We start from the raw sequence: 19,708 nt of genomic DNA, 5'->3' as shown, positions 1-19,708 counted from the left end.
GGGCAGCCAGAGAGAAAGGTCGGGTTACCCACAAAGGGAAGCCCATCAGACTGACAGCAGATCTCTCGGCAGAAACTCTACAAGCCAGAAGAGAGTGGGGGCCGATATTCAACGTTCTTAAACAAAATAATTTTAAACCCAGAATTTCATATCCAGCCAAACTAAGTTTCATAAGTGAAGGAGAAATAAAATCCTTTACAGATAAGCAAATGCTTAGAGATTTTGTCACCACCAGGCCTGCCTTACAAGAGACCCTGAAGGAAGCCCTAAACATGGAAAGGAACAACCGGTACCAGCCATTGCAAAAACATGCCAAAATGTAAAGACCATCGAGGCTAGGAAGAAACTGCATCAACTAATGAGCAAAATAACCAGTTAATATCATAATGGCAGGATCAAGTTCACACATAACAATATTAACCTTAAATGTAAATGGACTAAATGCTCCAATTAAAAGACACAGACTGGCAAACTGGATAAAGAGTCAAGACCCATCAGTCTGCTGTCTTCAGGAGACCCATCTCACATGCAGAGACATACATAGGCTCAAAATAAAGGGATGGAGGAAGATCTACCAAGCAAATGGAGAACAAAAAAAAGCAGGGGTTGCAATCCTAGTCTCTGATAAAACAGACTTTAAACCATCAAAGATCAAAAGAGACAAAGAAGGCCATTACACAATGGTAAAGGGATCAATTCAACAGGAAGAGCTAACTATCCTAAATATATATGCACCCAATACAGGAGCACCCAGATTCATAAAGCAAGTCCTTAGAGACTTACAAAGAGACTTAGACTCCCATACAATAATAATGGGAGACTTCAACACTCCACTGTCAACATTAGACAGATCAACGAGACAGAAAGTTAACAAGGATATCCAGGAATTGAACTCATCTCTGCACCAAGCGGACCTAATAGACATCTATAGAACTCTCCACCCCAAATCATCAGAATATACATTCTTCTCAGCACCACATGACACTTATTCCAAAATTGACCACATAATTGAAAGTAAAGCACTCCTCAGCAAATGTAAAAGAACAGAAATTATAACAAACTGTCTCTCAGACCACAGTGCAATCAAACTAGAACTCAGGACTAAGAAAATCAATCAAAACGGCTCAACTACATGGAAACTGAACAACCTGCTCCTGAATGACTACTGGGTACATAACGAAATGAAAGCAGAAATAAAGATGTTCTTTGAAACCAATGAGAACAAAGATACAACATACCAGAATCTCTGGGACACATTTAAAGCAGTGTGTAGAGGGAAATTTATAGCACTAAATGCCCACAAGAGAAAGCTGGAAAGATCAAAAATTGACACTCTAACATCACAATTAAAAGAACTAGAGAGGCAAGAGCAAACACATTCAAAAGCTAGCAGAAGGCAAGAAGTAACTAAGATCAGAGCAGAACTGAAGGAGATAGAGACACAAAAAACCCTCCAAAAAATCAATGACTCCAGGAGTTGGTTTTTTGAAAGATCAACAAAATTGACAGACTGCTAGGAAGACTAATAAAGAAGAAAAGAGAGAGGAATCAAATAGACGCAATAAAAAATGATAAAGGGGATATCACCACCGACCCCACAGAAATACAAACTACCATCAGAGAATACTATAAACACCTCTACACAAATCAACTAGAAAATCTAGAAGAAATGGATAATTTCCTGGACACTTACACTCTCCCAAGACTAAACCAGGAAGAAGTTGAATCCCTGAATAGACCAATAGCAGGCTCTGAAATTGAGGCAACAATTAATAGCCTACCCAGCAAAAAAAAGCCCAGGACCAGATGGATTCACAGCTGAATTCTACCAGAGGTACAAGGAGGAGCTGGTACCATTCCTTCTGAAACTATTCCAATCAATAGAAAAAGAGGGAATCCTCCCTAACTCATTTTATGAGGCCAACATCATCCTGATACCAAAGCCTGGCAGAGACACAATAAAAAAAGAGAATTTTAGACCAATATCCCTGATGAACATCGATGCAAAAATCCTCAATAAAATGCTGGCAAACCAGATTCAGCAGCACATCAAAAAGCTTATCCACCATGATCAAGTGGGCTTCATCCCTGGGATGCAAGGCTGGTTCAACATTCGCAAATCAATAAACGTAATCCAGCATATAAACAGAACCAAAGACAAGAACCACATGATTATCTCAATAGATGCAGAAAAGGCTTTTGACAAAATTTAACAGCCCTTCATGCTAAAAACGCTCAATAAATTCAGTATTGATGGAACGTACCTCAAAATAATAAGAGCTATTTATGACAAACCCACAGCTAATATCATACTGAATGGGCAAAAACTGGAAAAATTCCCATTGAAAACTGGCACAAGACAGGGATGCCCTCTCTCACCACTCCTATTCAACATAATGTTGGAAGTTCTGGCTAGGGCAATCAGGCAAGAGAAAGAAATCAAGGGTATTCAGTTAGGAAAAGAAGAAGTCAAATTGTCCCTGTTTGCAGATGACATGATTGTATATTTAGAAAACCCCATCATCTCAGCCCAAAATCTCCTTAAGCTGATAAGCAACTTCAGCAAAGTCTCAGGATACAAAATTAATGTGCAAAAATCACAGGCATTCTTATACACCAGTAACAGACAAGCAGAGAGCCAAATCAGGAATGAACTTCCATTCACAATTGCTTCAAAGAGAATGAAATACCTAGGAATCCAACTTACAAGGGATGTAAAGGACCTCTTCGAGGAGAACTACAAACCACTGCTCAGTGAAATCAAAGAGGACACTAACAAATGGAAGAACATACCATGCTCATGGATAGGAAGAGTCAATATCGTGAAAATGGCCATACTGCCCAAGGTTATTTATAGATTCAATGCCATCCCCATCAAGCTACCAATGAGTTTCTTCACAGAATTGGAAAAAACTGCTTTAAAGTTCATATGGAACCAAAAAAGAGCCCACATTGCCAAGACAATCCTAAGTCAAAAGGACAAAGCTGGAGGTGTCACGCTACCTGACTTCAAACTATACTACAAGGCTACAGTAACCAAAACAGCATGGTACTGGTACCAAAACAGAGATATAGACCAACGGAACAGAACAGAGTCCTCAGAAATAATACCACACATCTACAGCCATCTGATCTTTGACAAACCTGAGAGAAACAAGAACTGGGGAAAGGATTCCCTATTTAATAAATGGTGCTGGGAAAACTGGCTAGCCGTAAGTAGAAAGCTGAAACTGGATCCTTTCCTTACTCCTTATACGAAGATTAATTCAAGATGGATTAGAGACTTAAATGTTAGACCTAATACCATAAAAACCCTAGAAGAAAATCTAGGTAGTACCATTCGGGTCATAGGCATGGGCAAGGACTTCATGTCTAAAACACCAAAAGCCACGGCAGCAAAAGCCAAAATTGACAAATGGGATCTAATTAAACTAAAGAGCTTCTGCACAGCAAAAGAAACTACCATCAGAGTGAACAGGCAACCTACAGAATGGGAGAAAATTTTTGCAATCTACTCATCTGACAAAGGGCTAATATCCAGAATCTACAAAGAACTCAAACAAATATACAAGAAAAAAACAACCCCATCCAAAAGTGGGGAAAGGATATGAACAGACATTTCTCAAAAGAAGACATTCATACAGCCAACAGACACATGAAAAAATGCTCATCATCACTCGCCATCAGAGAAATGCAAATCAAAACCACAATGAGATACCATCTCACACCAGTTAGAATGGCAATCATTAAAAAATCAGGAAACAACAGGTGTTGGAGAGGATGTGGAGAAATAGGAACACTTTTACACTGTTGGTGGGATTGTAAACTAGTTCAACCATTATGGAAAACAGTATGGCAATTCCTCAAGGATCTAGAACTAGATGTACCATATGACCCAGCCATCCCACTACTGGGTATATACCCAAAGGATTATAAATTATTCTACTACAAAGACACATGCACACGTATGTTTATTGCGGCACTATTCACAATAGCAAAGACTTGGAATCAACCCAAATGTCCATCTGTGACAGACTGGATTAAGAAAATGTGGCACATATACACCATGGAATACTATGCAGCCATAAAAAAGGATGAGTTTGCGTCCTTTGTAGGGACATGGATGCAGCTGGAAACCATCATTCTTAGCAAACTGTCCCAAGAACAGAAAACCAAACACCGCATGTTCTCACTCATAGGTGGGAACTGAACAATGAGATCACTTGGACTCGGGAAGGGGAACATCACACACTGGGGCCTATCATGGGGAGGGGGGAGGGGGGAGGGATTGCATTGGGGAGTTATACCTGATATAAATGATGAATTGATGGGTGCTGATGAGTTGATGGATGCAGCACACCAACATGGCACAAGTATACATATGTAACAAACCTGCACGTTATGCACATGTACCCTAGAACTTAAAGTATAATAAATAAATTTAAAAATAAAAAAAATAAAAAAAAAAAAAGAAAGAAACTATCTTCAGAATGAACAGGCAACCTACAGAATAGGAGAAAATTTTTGCAATCTATCCATCTGACAAAGGGCTAATATCCAGAATCTACAAAGAACTTAAACAAATTTACAGGAAAAAAATCAACCCCATCAAGAAGTGGGTGAAGGATATGAACAGACACTTCTCAAAAGAAGACATTTATGTGGCCGACAAACATATGAAAAAAAGCTCATCATCACTGGTTATTAGAGAAATGCAAATCAGAACCACAATGAGATACCATCTCATGCCAGTTAGAATGGCAATCATTAAAAAGTCAGGAAACAATAGATACTAGAGAGGATGTGGAGAAATAGGAACACTTTACACTGTTGTTGGGAGTGTAAATTAGTTCAACCATTGTGGAAGACAGTATGGCGATTCCTCAAGGTTCTAGAACCAGAAATACCATTTGACTCAGCAATCCCATTACTAGGTATATACTCAAAGGATTATAAATAATTCTACTATAAAGACACATGCACACGTATGTTTATTGCAGCACTGTTCACAATAGCAAAGACTTGGAACCAACCCAAATGCCCATCAGTGATAGACTGGATAAAGAAAATGTGGCAAATATACACCATGGAATACTCTGCCGTCATAAAAAAGGATGTGTTCATGTCCTTTGCAGGGACATGGATGAAGTTAGAAACCATCATTCTCAGCAAACTAACACAGGAACAGAAAACCAAACACTGCATATTCTCACTTATAAGTGGGAGTTGAACAATGAGAATGAATGGACACAGGGAGGGGAACATCATACACTGGGGCCTGTTGTAGGGTGGGGAGCTAGGGGAGGGATAGCATTAGGAGAAATACTTAATGTAGTTGAAGGGTTGATGGGTGCAGCAAACCAGCATGGTATGTGTATACCTATGTAACAAACCTGCACATTCTGCATATGTATCCCAGAACTTAAAGTAAAATAATTTAAAAAAAATAGCTATTATCAAAAAAAAAAAGATACCAAATGTTGGTGATGATGTGGAGAAAAGGGAACCCTTACACACTGTTGGTGGGAATGTAAATTAGGACAGCTATTATGGAAAACAGTATCGAGATTCCTCAAAAAATTAAAAATAGAACTACCATATGATCCACTGGGTATACTACTGGGTATAGTGGGAAAGGACATGAAGTCAAGTATCCTAAAGAGACATCTGCAATCCCATGTTCACTGCAACATTATTTACAATTGCTAAGATATGGCATCTATTTAAGTGTCCATAAAGGTTGAATGGATAAAGAAAATGTATATATATACAATGAAATACTGTTTAGTCATAAAAAAGTATGAAATCCTGTTATTTGTGACAACATGGATGACCCTGGAGGACATTATATTAAATTAAATAAGCCAGACAAATACTACCTGACCCCACACATGTGGAATCTAAAAGAGTTGGTCTCATAAAATTAATTAGTAGAACAGTGGCTACCAGAGACTAGGGAGGATAGATGGAAGGCGAGCACAGGGAGAGGTTGGTTGGTCAATGGGTACAATTAGGAAGGATAAGTTCTGGCATTCTATTTAGTAAGATTATTATAGTTAAGAGTAAGGTATTGTATATCTCAAAATGGCTAGAAGAGAGGATTTTGAATATTACCACCACAAAGAAATGACAAATGAGGTGATGACATGCCAGTTACCCTTTGATCATTACACAGTGTATACATGTATGAAAACATCACATTGTACCCCTAAAAATGTACAATTACGTTTCCATCAAAAATAAAAATAAAGTGTTAAGTAATAGTGGTTCTCAAACAGAGCAGGACTGTTGACTGAGTACCCACTATTCTTTCATTTTTTTAAGACTTTACATGTAAAAAATTTGACACATATGTAAAAAATAGTATGAACCTCTTCAAACCCAGGAGCCAGCCTCAGCATTATCAACATATTGTCAGCCTTGTTTTATGTCATTCCCTTTTTCCTCTCCACTGGAATATTTTAAAGCAAACCCCAGATATCATACAATTTATCCATTTATACTTTGGGCTATATCCTAGAAGATGAGGAACTCTTACTGGGTATAATCATAACACCATTGTCTTACCTAAGAAAATTGTAATTTTTAATATCCAGTTGGAATTTTTATTTCCCCAGTTGTTTAAAAAAATCTTTTTCTTACCTAGCAGGTACATAATATTCTTTTCAGACGTTAAGACTCAAATGCCAATCCAGTCTATCCATTGCAAAGTTCCCCATTAATTTTTCATATGATAGTTTTAGGATCATTAATTAGAGCTATATTGCTGTTCCTCATTTTTTAAGTTCAGTAACTTAATTGTTATTGAACTCCTGCTTTATGCTTTATGCCAGTAGTAGGCCTGGCACATAGTACATACTCAATAAATCTGCCCCCTTCTGTACTCCAGCCATCAAGGTATCTTTTCCACAGATAACTGCTAAGAAGGTCTAGATTTCCATAACCCCCTGGGAAGTACAGTAATACCCACAAGCATATCTGCAAATCACGATATCAGAGTTTATCTCCCAGGCCCATCCCACTTCCTCCTCCAGCTCTCCTTGGAACTAAACATAAAGTCAGAATTTCATCAAGTATTACCTCCAATATAAAATATTTTCTATGGATAACTTTGGGTTGTTCTGTGAAATTTCTGAGTATCAGTATTGCCCACCAACATGGATAACACTTCCTGAGAATCTCCTTTGCATAGTCCTATATGATTACAGTTGGGAGGGAACCTTAATGATTACTTTATACAACCCTCTCATTTTATCGTTTAGGAAATTGGTTTCCAAGGTTATTCAACTAGGTAGAGAGAAATATGACTAGAATCTATTTCTTTTCTGTCTTTGTCAATGCTGTTTTCAGTATATCTTATTGCCCTTTGTTTTTCTGATATTCCTATATTTCATTATCTGACATACATTGTTTCTAATGTGCTTTGTATCTTGAGTTCAGATGAGTGTCTCTCCCCCCCCCCCATATTGCTGTATGAATTTAGATGATGTTCTAAATAAATGTATAAATATGTGTGGGGTTTTTTTGTTTGTTATTATTTTTTTTTTCTATTTTAGATGCAGCAGTTCTTAGGAAGACCCCTTGTGAAAGAATCTTTCTTTAGACCCATACTTACTGTTCCTCAAATGCCTGCAGTTTGTCCGGGAGTCGTCTCTGCGACTGGCCAACCTAGAGCCCCCCTGGTAAAAGCTTTCTTGGTGGAATAGATGTTAATTAGTTTTTTTTATTACTCTAGTGGCCTTCCTGAATGAGTATCTTCATTTTGTTCATTTATTTGATACGATAATGATGGTGGTGATGGTGATGAATGAATGCTTCCTGTCAAGCACTGTGCTCAGGGTGTTACTTATATTATTTAACTGATACTAGCTTAGTTTTGGGATACAAAGATAAATATGTTTTTATACTACAGAATCCTTAAAATTATAGTATTGCTTCTGAAACAGGAAACAATGAAGGGTAAATTGATGTTTTTAATAGATTTTTTTGGCATGGTTGTTGGGAAGATTGAAAAGCAAAGAAGCTAAGTCACAACAAACTAAATTATAAATTTTATTTCCATACACGTACACACACATAGTAGGATATTGTTTCAACTGTATCTATAAACAGACAATAAAATATAGCATCACCTTGGAACGTAAACTGTAAAGTTATAAATCTTCCCAGCTACAAATAGCCAGATAAACTTTATCCAAACCTGAAGAAGGAACAAATAAATTTGAAATTACCAAAATTATCAGTTGTAATCTTGGTGAAGGTAAACTTTTTTTTATTAAAGAAAAATCTTCCAAAAGAATGATGTTAGATGTAATTAATGAAAATTCTCTAATCTGCATTTTCCTATATTTAGGTGCAATTAATTGTTTATTTTCTTTTCTGGTCCCCATATATTGCTAACAGTTTCCTTTTGAAATATATGGTCAGATGAACTCTGCTCATTATTGTCGAGGCTACCTGTCTATAAACAAATCTGTATATAGTCCTTAACATGCTAAAAAAGTAACACATCTTTTTATTACCATGATATTACAGTGTTAACTCTTGCAATTTGCTTGCCCACCATTCTATAAGAAACTATGATAAAATTTTATTAAAAACATTAGAATACCTTAACCTCCTAATTACTTTCTGATTCCTGGGGTAAAGCTTGACATTGAAGCAAATTCAGATTTCTGGGAAATATTCTGCTTCTCCTCACTTGTTAGGCTCTGTACAAATTATTACAATGACTGTTAGTAGTTGCTAGTTTTTCACGAATAATAACCTAATATTTGAAGATGACCCATTAGAGCCTTACATAAAAGGTACGGTGTTCATGATTATCTTAGTAATCAGATGAGCACTCCAAAAATATTCACTTATTATATTATTTAATTAGAATCTTAAGAAGGAACTACCATAAAATATGGAGAAAACTGACAGTTTCATGGTTAAGAGTCACAACAACTTCTGTACCACCTTTGTCTACAACATTGATGAGACATTGGGCAGAGCAATTCTAGCAGTATTCCCATCTTTATTTGGTTGTTTGAAAATGTAACTTTACTTTCTTGTTATAAAGGTGTATATGCTAATCACAAAATGTGAATAATATAGAAATGTAAGCACATTAGAAAACAAAGTTACTGTGCAACTGAATCCCTAAGAAATAATCACTTCTTATGCATGGTAATTTACAGACCTTTCTCCGTGTATCCATATGCATTTAAAATTTTCTAATATAAAAGGAAGTAATATCATACTGTGCCATAGACATTTTAAAAAATCATATTGCATGCATATCTCTTATGCCCAGACATACAGTTCTATTTTTAAAAACTTGATTAGATGTGCCATAATTTATTCATTCCTCTATAGACATCAGGTTTTTTTCAGTTTTCACTGTTAAAAAAGAAACAGCAGTAAACAGCCTTCATGTTTTTTGTACATGTGTGTAATTACTGAAGCAAGCATGTCCTATTTTAAAAATAAGTTTTAAATATTTATAAACAGTTAGAAATATTGTTTGTATTAGTTAACAGAAAAACCCTAAAAGGGATTGTGTATGTCAATATTCTTCTTCATTCTATCCATTTTCTTTGTCCTATTTTAAAAATAAGTTTAAAATAAACAATTAGAAATATTAATTAAGAGAAAAACTTTAAAAATTGAATGTGTATGCCAGTACTCTTCTTCATTGTACCCATTTTCTGAGGTATAGGAATGTAACTTCTTCATAATTAAACCTGATGGGCTATAATTCTCTGCCTCTTACAGATGACTGGCATAGCCTGGGCACTGCCAGCGCCTGTGGGAGACGCTGTGCCTCCCAGTGCAGGTCTGGGGAGTGATCCCTCTATGATGAACTGGGAGAGAATTACAGACAGGCTGAAAACTGCCTTTCCACAACAAACCAGGTATCTTAGTTTTTATTTACTGGTGGGTACAGATCATATTCTCCAGTTTTCATAGCCGTAACTGTGGCAATGAAACATTTCAGCGAAACATAACAAACACAAAAAAAGTACAGATGTTTCCTTACCTTGACCTTGGTAAAGACAAAGAAATTCACCAAGAAGGGACAGTGTTCAGTGGTGAACCTCTTCGTTAAAAAGTTACTAGTCTTAAATCATGAGAGAATAACTTTAAATTTAGGTTTGCTCATTTACTGGAAGTACAACTAGACATAAACTTACCCAATTTTAATGACACTAACTGCCATAATTATCTTAACCTATCTCCAAAGTGAATTTTAAGTTGATTGTATGCTGTATAAGCCCAAACATCTTTAGGATTTAATTTCCTAATTTCCTTATTTTTGAGAGTCCTTATAGTTTCTTTGTTGGAGAACACACTAAAAATGCAAGAAATCATAACTTTACTGTGCTTTTCACAGTCTACCTTAGGTAGAAAGATATTTAATTACATTCCTACGGAAATGAAGTTTCTCTTATCTCAACTCATGTCTAAGGAAATAATTCTACTTTTCACAAGTATTTTTATTTGAATACAAACATATAATATATATACTGGCACACTTCATTGTTAAACTATAATTTTATAAATTTCATAATAGTGAATAGATAATACAATAGAACTCTAGTACAGTTGTTATAAATATGTATAAAAACATTATAAATCAAAGGTAGCTGCATAAGGCTGATGACATGACGCTTCATTTGGAAAACAAAAATATTTCATTCTACTTTGTCCCATCAAAAATGTAGATGCAAGCTTTGGGTCAGTGGATCTTGGGAGTTGAAAAGGAACATACCAATCAGAATAATTGTGGGTTCTTTCATTATATAATTAATGTAATTTTTAACCTTTGCTTTCCTGTTCTGTTTAATCTTTGTTTTCTGAGTTTTACAAAAGTACAACTACTAACACTGATAAGAGAGAAACCAATAGCAACATAGTTAAAAATAATGTTATCCTGAGCGAGAGACCACTTGAGAGATGGTATAAAGAAGCCAGTGCATAAATAAGTGGATGAACTTAATTTTCACCTAGTGAGCTCTCAAAAACAAAGTCTCTTTTTGGAAAGAAAATAAGTACTAAACTTTATCACTCATGAAAACATTAAGTATCATTAATGAACACAATTAGGAGTTTTCATTTTGGTTTAAGATAAATGCAGATGGACCTGTGATCACTTTTTTAGATCAAAGACCTAAAGAGTCCTGTCTATATGATACACATCAATCATAATGATAGGATTTTATATCTCCTTTGGTGGACACATCCTCAAAGGTACTAAGGAAAATCATTACTGCCCTTTCCTTTCCTTGATCTCTTCCAGAAAGGAGCTTACAGATTTCTTACGGAAACTGAAGGATGCTCATGGAAAGTCCTTGTCTGGACTGACATTTGATGAAATTGTTTGCAAGATTTCCCAGTTTATTGACCCCAAAAAGTCTCAGGTAAAATGCGAAAACAGCCAAAAAACCTGTATCTCTCTGCCCTTAACTCTAGTAGTTAACTGTTTTAATTATCTCCATAACCTGCTCAGCAAATCAGTAACTTGTAATCATATTAAATCATCCATTAACAGTAAATAACAACTTCAACTTAACAGTTGATATCAGCAATCTTTTTGAAATGCCTATTACCTAATCATTCTAGAATAAAACTGACCTCCTTGAAATTTGCTCTAGTTACTTTGAATGAGTCTAAAGAGGGAGATATTTTCTGACTTTCTTGAAAGATTTATTTTAATTAAAAGAATGTATAGAGTTATTTTCGTTTTTACCTAGCTCTGAGTATACCAGTATTGCCACCATTTTGTTCAATATTTCTCACAAATCTAATTATTTACCCTTTTGCTAGTTCTTACTATACCCCATTCTGTGCTAATGTGTCAGCTCTTACTGTTTTAGGACAATTCTAAAAAAATAAACATTATATTCTTATTTTCAGAGTCAAGGAAAATCAGTGTCAAATGTTAATTGTGTTTCACCTAGTCATTCTCCATCACAGCCTAATGCTGCCCAGTCCCCAAAACCAGCATGGAGGCCCCTCACTTCACAAGGTCCTGCCACGTGGGAAGGAGCCAATAATCCAGTAAGACTGAAATTGTTGATTCTGAACACATTTAGATTTGGGAGAAAATAATGAGCTAAATTTAACATTTTCTGTATTTTCCCTAGGATGAGGAAGAGGAAGAAGAAGAGCCTTGTGTGATCTGTCATGAGAATCTGTCTCCAGAAAATCTTTCAGTTTTGCCTTGCGCTCACAAATTCCACGCTCAGGTAACACTTTAAATTTTCCCATTAATCAGCTAAATGAGATTCATACTGCCTTACTTACTATTGTATATAGGCATCATTGTCCATTGTTGTCTCACAAGTTCCACTGGGTATAACTGTGAGCTTTTGGGTACCACACAGAAACATTTATGCTTTTCCCATACGTTACCATGGATTGCATTGTGCCCTGTCAGATCTCTATCCACCCTACCAAAGAAGGGGACAATGTTGAGATTCAGATCGTACACAGTAGACAGTTCCTTCTAACAGAACTGGGACAAATATCGATTGACGTGGTAGTCTAGTGGCAGAAGTAGCAACAGCACCACTTGAAATTGACATGCTATAAATACCACATAGTGTTCTTTGTCCGTAATTAATGACAGCCCCCTTTCATAAAGCATAAGATTTATCAGTCTCTCTAGGCTCCTATATTTGCTTTTGAAAGATACTCAGGCTTGAGTTTTGATGTTAGAAAAATGTGAGGTTGGACTGGGCGTGGTGGCTAACGCCTGTAATCCCAGCACTTTAGGAGGCTGAGGCAGGCGGATCACGAGGTCAGGAGATTGAGACCATCCTGGCTAACACGGTGAAACCCCATCTCTACTAAAAATACAGAAACAAAGTTAGCCGGGCAAGTCCCAGCTACTCGGGAGGCTGAGGTGGGAGAGTGGCATGAACCCAGGAGGTGGAGCTTGCAGTGAGCCGAGATTGGGCCACTGCACTCCAGCCTGGGTGACAGAGCAAGACTCTATCTCAAAAAAAGAAAAAAATGTGAGGTTGTCATGTCTTTTGTTGATTCTTGGCATTTATATAAATTCTGGTGTTAACTGCCACACAGTTGCTATTGATATATAATTTAGGATCCAAGTCCTCTGTTGCAGAGATGTAATTTGACACAGGAAAGGTAGTCATAGAAAAGAAAGGCTTTTCAGGGAAGTGAATAATAGCCAGTTCAGTCAAGCCATGTTTGTAAGACATCATTTCAAAGATATGATTTGTGGTACCTGGTACAGAAATATATTTTGTATTTGCTCAAATATGAAGATACATCCACAAAACGCCTAATCCCAAAAGTTTTCTAGGAAAGATCCTTAGCCATTGACTTTCCCCTTTGAAGTTTATAAGGTTCTGACAATTTAGGAAATACATGTTTAACAAAATGTATGCTACTCTTTGCCATTGCCCATGAGTAGAAAGCATATAATTCATTCAGCTTATTTTTTATGACTATAGTTAGTGGGCCTATTATATATAGTGCTTATTATTAATCCTCTGTCATCTGACCTGGCCCTCCATTATTTATATAGGTAAAAATGATTTGTTTTTGGAGAGTCGGTATTCAAGCAAGTGACTTAACAGATAGTTCATAGCCGAAAATGACTGTCATTATCACCAAAGAAAAAAATCTGAGAAATGTATTCATGATCTAGGGATTTTAACTGCAAACACCATAAGCATTTCATACCAGGTACTAGTGACTTTTGTATGATTAGTTAAGACTTTTTCTGAATTATAAATGAGAACAGTATATAGTAAACCAAAGAAAGAATATAGCAAGTTTCTCCAATTTCCTTGTCAAGAAGAATTGCTAATCAACTTGAAAATTGGGGTTGAAGGAAGAATTTCTAGTAGAATAAACTAGCTAAAAGGTATTGTGCAGTTACCACCTATTTTGTTTAGGAAACCACAGGGAAGGTGCCATGGTTGCAGCAATTGGCTTGACAATCCACAGGGTAAGGCTTTAAAGATCCACCAGAAGACATGTTGGTTGGTAACCCTGATGCATAGAGTGACAACTGCCTCTGCTAGGCTAACTCTGAGAGACTGACATAAATCTTTTTGCTCCTTAGTGCATTAGACCATGGTTGATGCAACAGGGGACATGTCCAACCTGCAGACTCCACGTTTTGCTACCAGAAGAATACCCTGGTCACCCCAGTCGGCAGTTGCCCAAGATCTGATACAAGGTCAGGGGTGTCTATGCAAAGGAAGCTCAGTTTTCTTTTATTATGAGCTGCTTGTATGAGTGGTGTAAAGCTGTGTGCTCTTCCATATAGTGCTAAAGAAGCCAGCTAATTTTATCAAAGCATCAGCCAAAGAAGTCAGAACAAATCTTCAGGACTTGTGAAATGAACTGAAAGAGCTTGAAGCAGATGGAATTTTAATAGTTATACTATATTTACTCTTATCTTAATAGGTTTTTTCTTGTAATGGAAACATAACTGTTAGTATATTTCTTAGTATGTTTTTCTTGTCTTTTTAAATTCTTATTTCACTCATCCTTTACTCTCAAGTATTCTACACTTTAATTTCCTGAAATAAATTTAAGCAAGAGGAAAAGGGAAATAGTAAAGAGGTAGGAAAATCCCACAGAAATTTGTGTTCCTTCTAACTTTTAAAACTACCTAAAAAATATAATTGATTTAAATTTTATCTCAATATTCCCCATTCTTTTATATCCCCTTAAATAGGTACCCATGAAGAGATTATGAGCTACTTGAGGGTGGAGACCAAACAGTGGTGTGTTGGAGCTGGCTTATAATGGCTCATGAGTGACAATCATTAGTTTGAGGGATTTTATGAGCCAGTTGTCAAGTTGTTGCTAGCTTGAAATCTGCTACAAAGGGAGCATTTACACCATAGAAATTGGTAAATGCTGTAAGTGAAAAACCTACCTTTCCCTCAAGAGCTAGTTGTTAAACCAGCATACTGCTGGACCTTGTCTAAAACTTCTTTGTGTTCCCAGTGTCTTGCCCAGTAGATACAGGATAAATATTGCCAGAATCAGATATCAGGAAGTAGTAAGAAAAGGAGTTAATATGCAAACTAAATCACTCACTCAGTTGTATAATTGAGATCTTCTGTTCATTTGTTTCTTGGACCTTAATCATTTGCATTTTGGAGAAAATTTTTTCTGCTTTAAAAGTCTGTAATTTCACTTTCTTGTGTCGGGGAGAGGGAAAAACTATTTGTCTATAGTTGCTTTTTGTGATGAAGTGAATACCCAGTGGGCTAAGTTGCATATCTAAAGCTTGTCACTAAGAAGTTTCATTTTTAGCAGTCAAAAACCTATTTTGACAGCAGTGTTGTGTGAATGCTGTAAGTGTTGTACATGTCTCTGGTTTCAGAATTAAAAGAATTCAGAGTTACCTTGTGAGATAAATGTTCTTTGCTTCATATTCACAGTTTCACTTTCATTTAATTTATGGGGTTAGGAATAAATGCTTCCTGACTCAGAAACAATTTTGCCTGTATACTTCAGTGCAAATATATTTTGAAGTTACTTTTAAATCTTTATTTAAAACCTCTGTTTCTATAACTGTGTTAAACGTATTCTTCTGTAATGAGAATAGACTGGAACATGTGAGGGAAAAATAACAAAACAAGATGGCAGTCATCTAGGCATGTAAAATGCCAAGAATGTCTTAGAATTGCACAATTTAGAATGTATAGAGCCTTTAATCACCTTGTCTGGCACCTTGTATTAGTGCATTTTCATGCTGCTGATAAAGACATACCTGAGACTGGGCAATTTACAAAAGAAAGAGGTTTAATGGACTTGCAGTTCCACATGACTGGGGAGGCCTCACAATCATGGCAGAAGGCAGAGAGGAGCATGGATGGCAACATGGATGGCAGCAGACAAGGAGAGAGAGTTGTGCAGGGAAACTCCCATTTTTAAAACCATCAGATCTGGTAAGACTTACTATCCCCAGAACAGCATGGGAAAGACCTGCCCCCATGATTAAATTGTTTCCCACCAGGTCCCTCCCACAACATGGAATTATGGGAGCTACAAGATGAGATTTGGTGGAGACAGAGAACCAAACCATATCACACTTTAAGGTCATGGTCATACAGCTAGTTATCTTGTAAAACCAATGTTTCTTAGTTCATATTTACAACTGCAATTTCACTTTCATTTAGAAAAGAATAAATGTTTCTTAATTGAACAACTATTTTATCTGTGTATTTCATTATAAGCATGTTCTGAAACTACTTGAAATCTTTACTTCAAATGTATCTTTCTGCTTAATTGGGCTTAAACTTTTTCTTCTGTTTTGAGAAACGTTAGGAAAATGGGAAGGAAAATATCCAAGAAGACAGTTATATAGACTTATAAAGTGCCACAATTGTTTTGGAATAAAAGAATGCCAAAGTTCATTGGACCCTTAGTGACATATAATTCATTCTCTTATTTTACAGGTATGTTGTACCCAGTGTCACATGGCCAGATAGTAGCTAGGCCAGTCTCAGTACTTGAGGGTTCTGATGCCTCATCACATGCTTTCTCCACAAACTCATGCTGTAATGGGGTATTGGTGTTGACTTGCCCTGCTTAGCTCCAAGGATGGGTCCAGAGAACTTAATGCAGTAGTTGGTATATAGGGAGAATGTAGTAGGACAGTGCCCCAGAAAGTTATATTTAGTTCTTTAGGTGCTAAAGGTAATGGGATTATAGTTTTTGATGTATACTTTAAAGACAATTGTAGGGGTCATTCTACCACACAGAGTGATCACTGTCATGCCTGTGCCTATTGGGGGATGATCCAGAACACTCTACCCTTCTGAGAAATCCAGTGAGGACCAGAAAGCTCTTAAAGTGGAAATATATCCATCAAAAACAATCTGAAAGTATCCAGTAATATCACTGCAGCTGCTGTTAGATGTTATGTCATAGATATTCCTTCATATATATTGTCCATGTATATAACATTTTATAGCTTCTATGGGACACCTTCAAAATGTGTTTAGTACCTCATTTGATCCATGAATAACTCTGAGGTGAGTGTTATTATGCTTATTTTACAAATGATGAATCTGAGACTCAAGTAAGAGGGAAATAATCTGTCCAAAGTCATAGGTACAAAGTGGCATTCTGAGATTTGATTGGAGTCCCTTAGCTGGTATTCTCTTCATAGTTGCAGCCTCACTTTGGGTTGACTTTGTGCACACGAGAAATATAGTCTTTTCTTCCTTTTAAATAAATTTTATGATGAATTTTATTTTATGATTAATTCAGGGAAGGTAGGCTTATGTTTTATCAGATTCAAAGTTAGCAAGAACCACCTGCATTTATAAAATACTCCTGGAATACCTTATCTATGAGCCTCTCAGATAAGAATTCTAGGATCACAGTAATGTGGGACTATTCTGGTTTATACCCAGATAAAAACAACAAATGAATACTAATTTATTATAAAGATATATAGTTTGATTTTCTTGAGCTGGCAGTTTTCAGTAACTACTGCAGATTTGAACATGCTACTTAACAGAACTAATGGACTCTTGTTCTTAATTTTGTATCCTGGACCACCATCACATTACTCATGGTGTATTTATAACAATGCATATTCCACAAAGCTGTCTGGGAGTCTCCATTTGGAGTAAGTATCACAGGTATTCTGATGCACATTAAAATTTGAAAACAACTGCTGTAGTAAAAAGCAGATTTCTCACTCAGATCTGGGTTTAGATTTTTGAATTCCATATCTAGCATACTGTATGATCATGAAGACATTACTTTTCTCAACCAGTTTCTTTTCTGGAAAATGGATAAAATGCTACTTGCCTGACTGCTGTCATTTTAAATGAACATTTCTTATTTTTTTTTCCCAAAGTAGCAAACGAAATTTCTATTAGTCATTCAATCTGTTTACACTTACTCCTTGATCATAAAATTATGAAAGGTTATCTTCAACTATCCTTATTAAAGCAGAGAGAGGAAATATAACCAGTAATCCAACTTCTTTTTTCACATAGCCCCCAAAATGTTGAATGTTAAGTTTATTGCATAAAAATATCACACCCTCATAACATTTGCTTGATCCATTTAAACTACATGAACTTTAATAATTCCTAATACTGCCTAGCAAGGTTGAACAAACCAATAATGATCTAGGAGACTGAAAGTTTTGAAGATACGTAGGAAAGATATCTCCATTTGAGAGGCAAGGACATTAAAGAAGTGATTTGCTCAAGGTCATGCAATGTTTGAGTAGTAAGGTCGTGATTCTGAACTCCTCACATCAAAATCAGTGTACTCTCGGTATATTTATTGTAGCATTATTTACAATAGCAAAGACTTGGCAAAGCCAAATGCCCATCAATGATAGACAGCATAAAGAAAATGTGGCACATATACATCATGGAATACCATGCAGCTATAAGAAAACAAGTAAGTTCATGTCCTTTGCAGCAACATGGATGAAGCTGGAAACCATCATTCTCAGCAAACTAACACGGGAACAGAAAACCAAACACCACCTCTTCTCACTCATAAATGGGAGTTGAACAGTGAGAACACATGGACACAGGGAGGGGAACATCACACACCGTGGCTTGTTGAGGGGTGGAGGGCAAGTGAAGGGAGAGCATTAGAACAAATACGTAATGCATGTGGGGCTTAAAACCTAGATGACGTGTTGATCGGTGCAGCAAACCACCATGGCACATGAATACCTATGTAACAAACCTACATGTTCTGAACATCCCAGAACTTAAAGTAAAATAAAATAAAATAATCAGTGTACTCCCCGTAACACCATATTGCCTTTTTAAAAAAACAAATGAAACTATTTGAAAACCACTAAATTATTTCTCTGGTTAAAGATGGAAGCAAAATAAGATAGAATAGTCTTGTCACAAGGAGACATTGTTCTAGCCCAGAATAAAGCTGAATTTACAGTATTCTTACATCAAGGTTGATAGTATTTGATTAATACTTGAAAAGGGCAAAGACCAGATTCTTCATCTTTTCAAATTCAAACATTATGTTGGTGTTTAGAGCATATCTCCAGGGTTGTATCATTTTTTTTAACCGTGAAATGTAACAATCACAATAAGGATTCTAACATCACAAGAACACACCTCTGCAGTATGAGTGATCTCTGTCAGTGTGCTAGCTCAGCTCAGAGAAAATAGCAATGGTATAGGAAACTGTCACCATGGGCCTTTGACATCTCCCTTGAAAATACTATGTGCCAAAAGGAAGGGCTAATTACAAGAAACAGTTGTAAAGTTTTGCATTATTCTAATCCAAGGAAAACTAAGTCCAAGGGTCTATGACAAGAGCCATTCCTCAGCAACTAAAGGTGAAATATTTCAGGTAAGAAAAGTAGATTGTTTTAATAAATTATGAACATATTCGATATTCAAACCAATATTTATTTATTGGATATGTTTTTTTAAAGCCAGAAACTTTTTTAATTTTTAATTTTTGCATACATTAGAGGTATATATATTTATAGAGTACATGAGATACTAAACATGAGCCTATGTTTAAGCATGCAATGCATAATAATTTCATCCATGGTAAATGGGGTATCCATCCTCTCAAGCATTTATCCTTTCTGTTACAAACAATCCAAATATACTCTTAGTTATATGAAAATGTAGTTATCATTGACTATAGTTGCCCTGTTGTATTATCAAATACTAGGTCTTATTCATTCTCTCTAGTTTTTGGACCCATT

At 36.1% G+C, this 19,708-nt stretch overlaps 1 protein-coding gene across 5 annotated transcripts in view; it reads left to right on the top strand.

Moving 5' to 3' along the window:
- The window catches only part of LOC111543003 (E3 ubiquitin-protein ligase DZIP3), a 109,308-nt gene extending 93,919 nt beyond the window's left edge, over positions 1-15,389 (top strand). For 2 of the 5 annotated variants that reach the window (XM_023212749.3, XM_023212718.3), the window contains 6 exons: positions 7,557-7,682; positions 9,760-9,899; positions 11,285-11,405; positions 11,902-12,045; positions 12,132-12,233; positions 14,084-14,369. In XM_023212749.3, the coding sequence (XP_023068517.2) occupies positions 7,557-7,682; positions 9,760-9,899; positions 11,285-11,405; positions 11,902-12,045; positions 12,132-12,233; positions 14,084-14,194 (744 nt within the window). In that variant the 3' untranslated portion in view covers positions 14,195-14,369. Of the gene's footprint in view, positions 1-7,556; positions 7,683-9,759; positions 9,900-11,284; positions 11,406-11,901; positions 12,046-12,131; positions 12,234-14,083 lie in introns of those variants that run through there. The other 3 variants (XM_023212734.2, XM_023212710.3, XR_002731730.2) reach the window with 3 other exon arrangements.
- Positions 15,390-19,708: the final 4,319 nt, after the last annotated feature.

The sequence above is a fragment of the Piliocolobus tephrosceles genome, unplaced genomic scaffold, assembly GCF_002776525.5.
Source record: "Piliocolobus tephrosceles isolate RC106 unplaced genomic scaffold, ASM277652v3 unscaffolded_19, whole genome shotgun sequence".
NCBI lineage: Eukaryota > Metazoa > Chordata > Mammalia > Primates > Cercopithecidae > Piliocolobus > Piliocolobus tephrosceles.
Note: the sequence above shows the minus strand (reverse complement) of the source record. Positions and strands in the feature narration are given on the sequence as shown.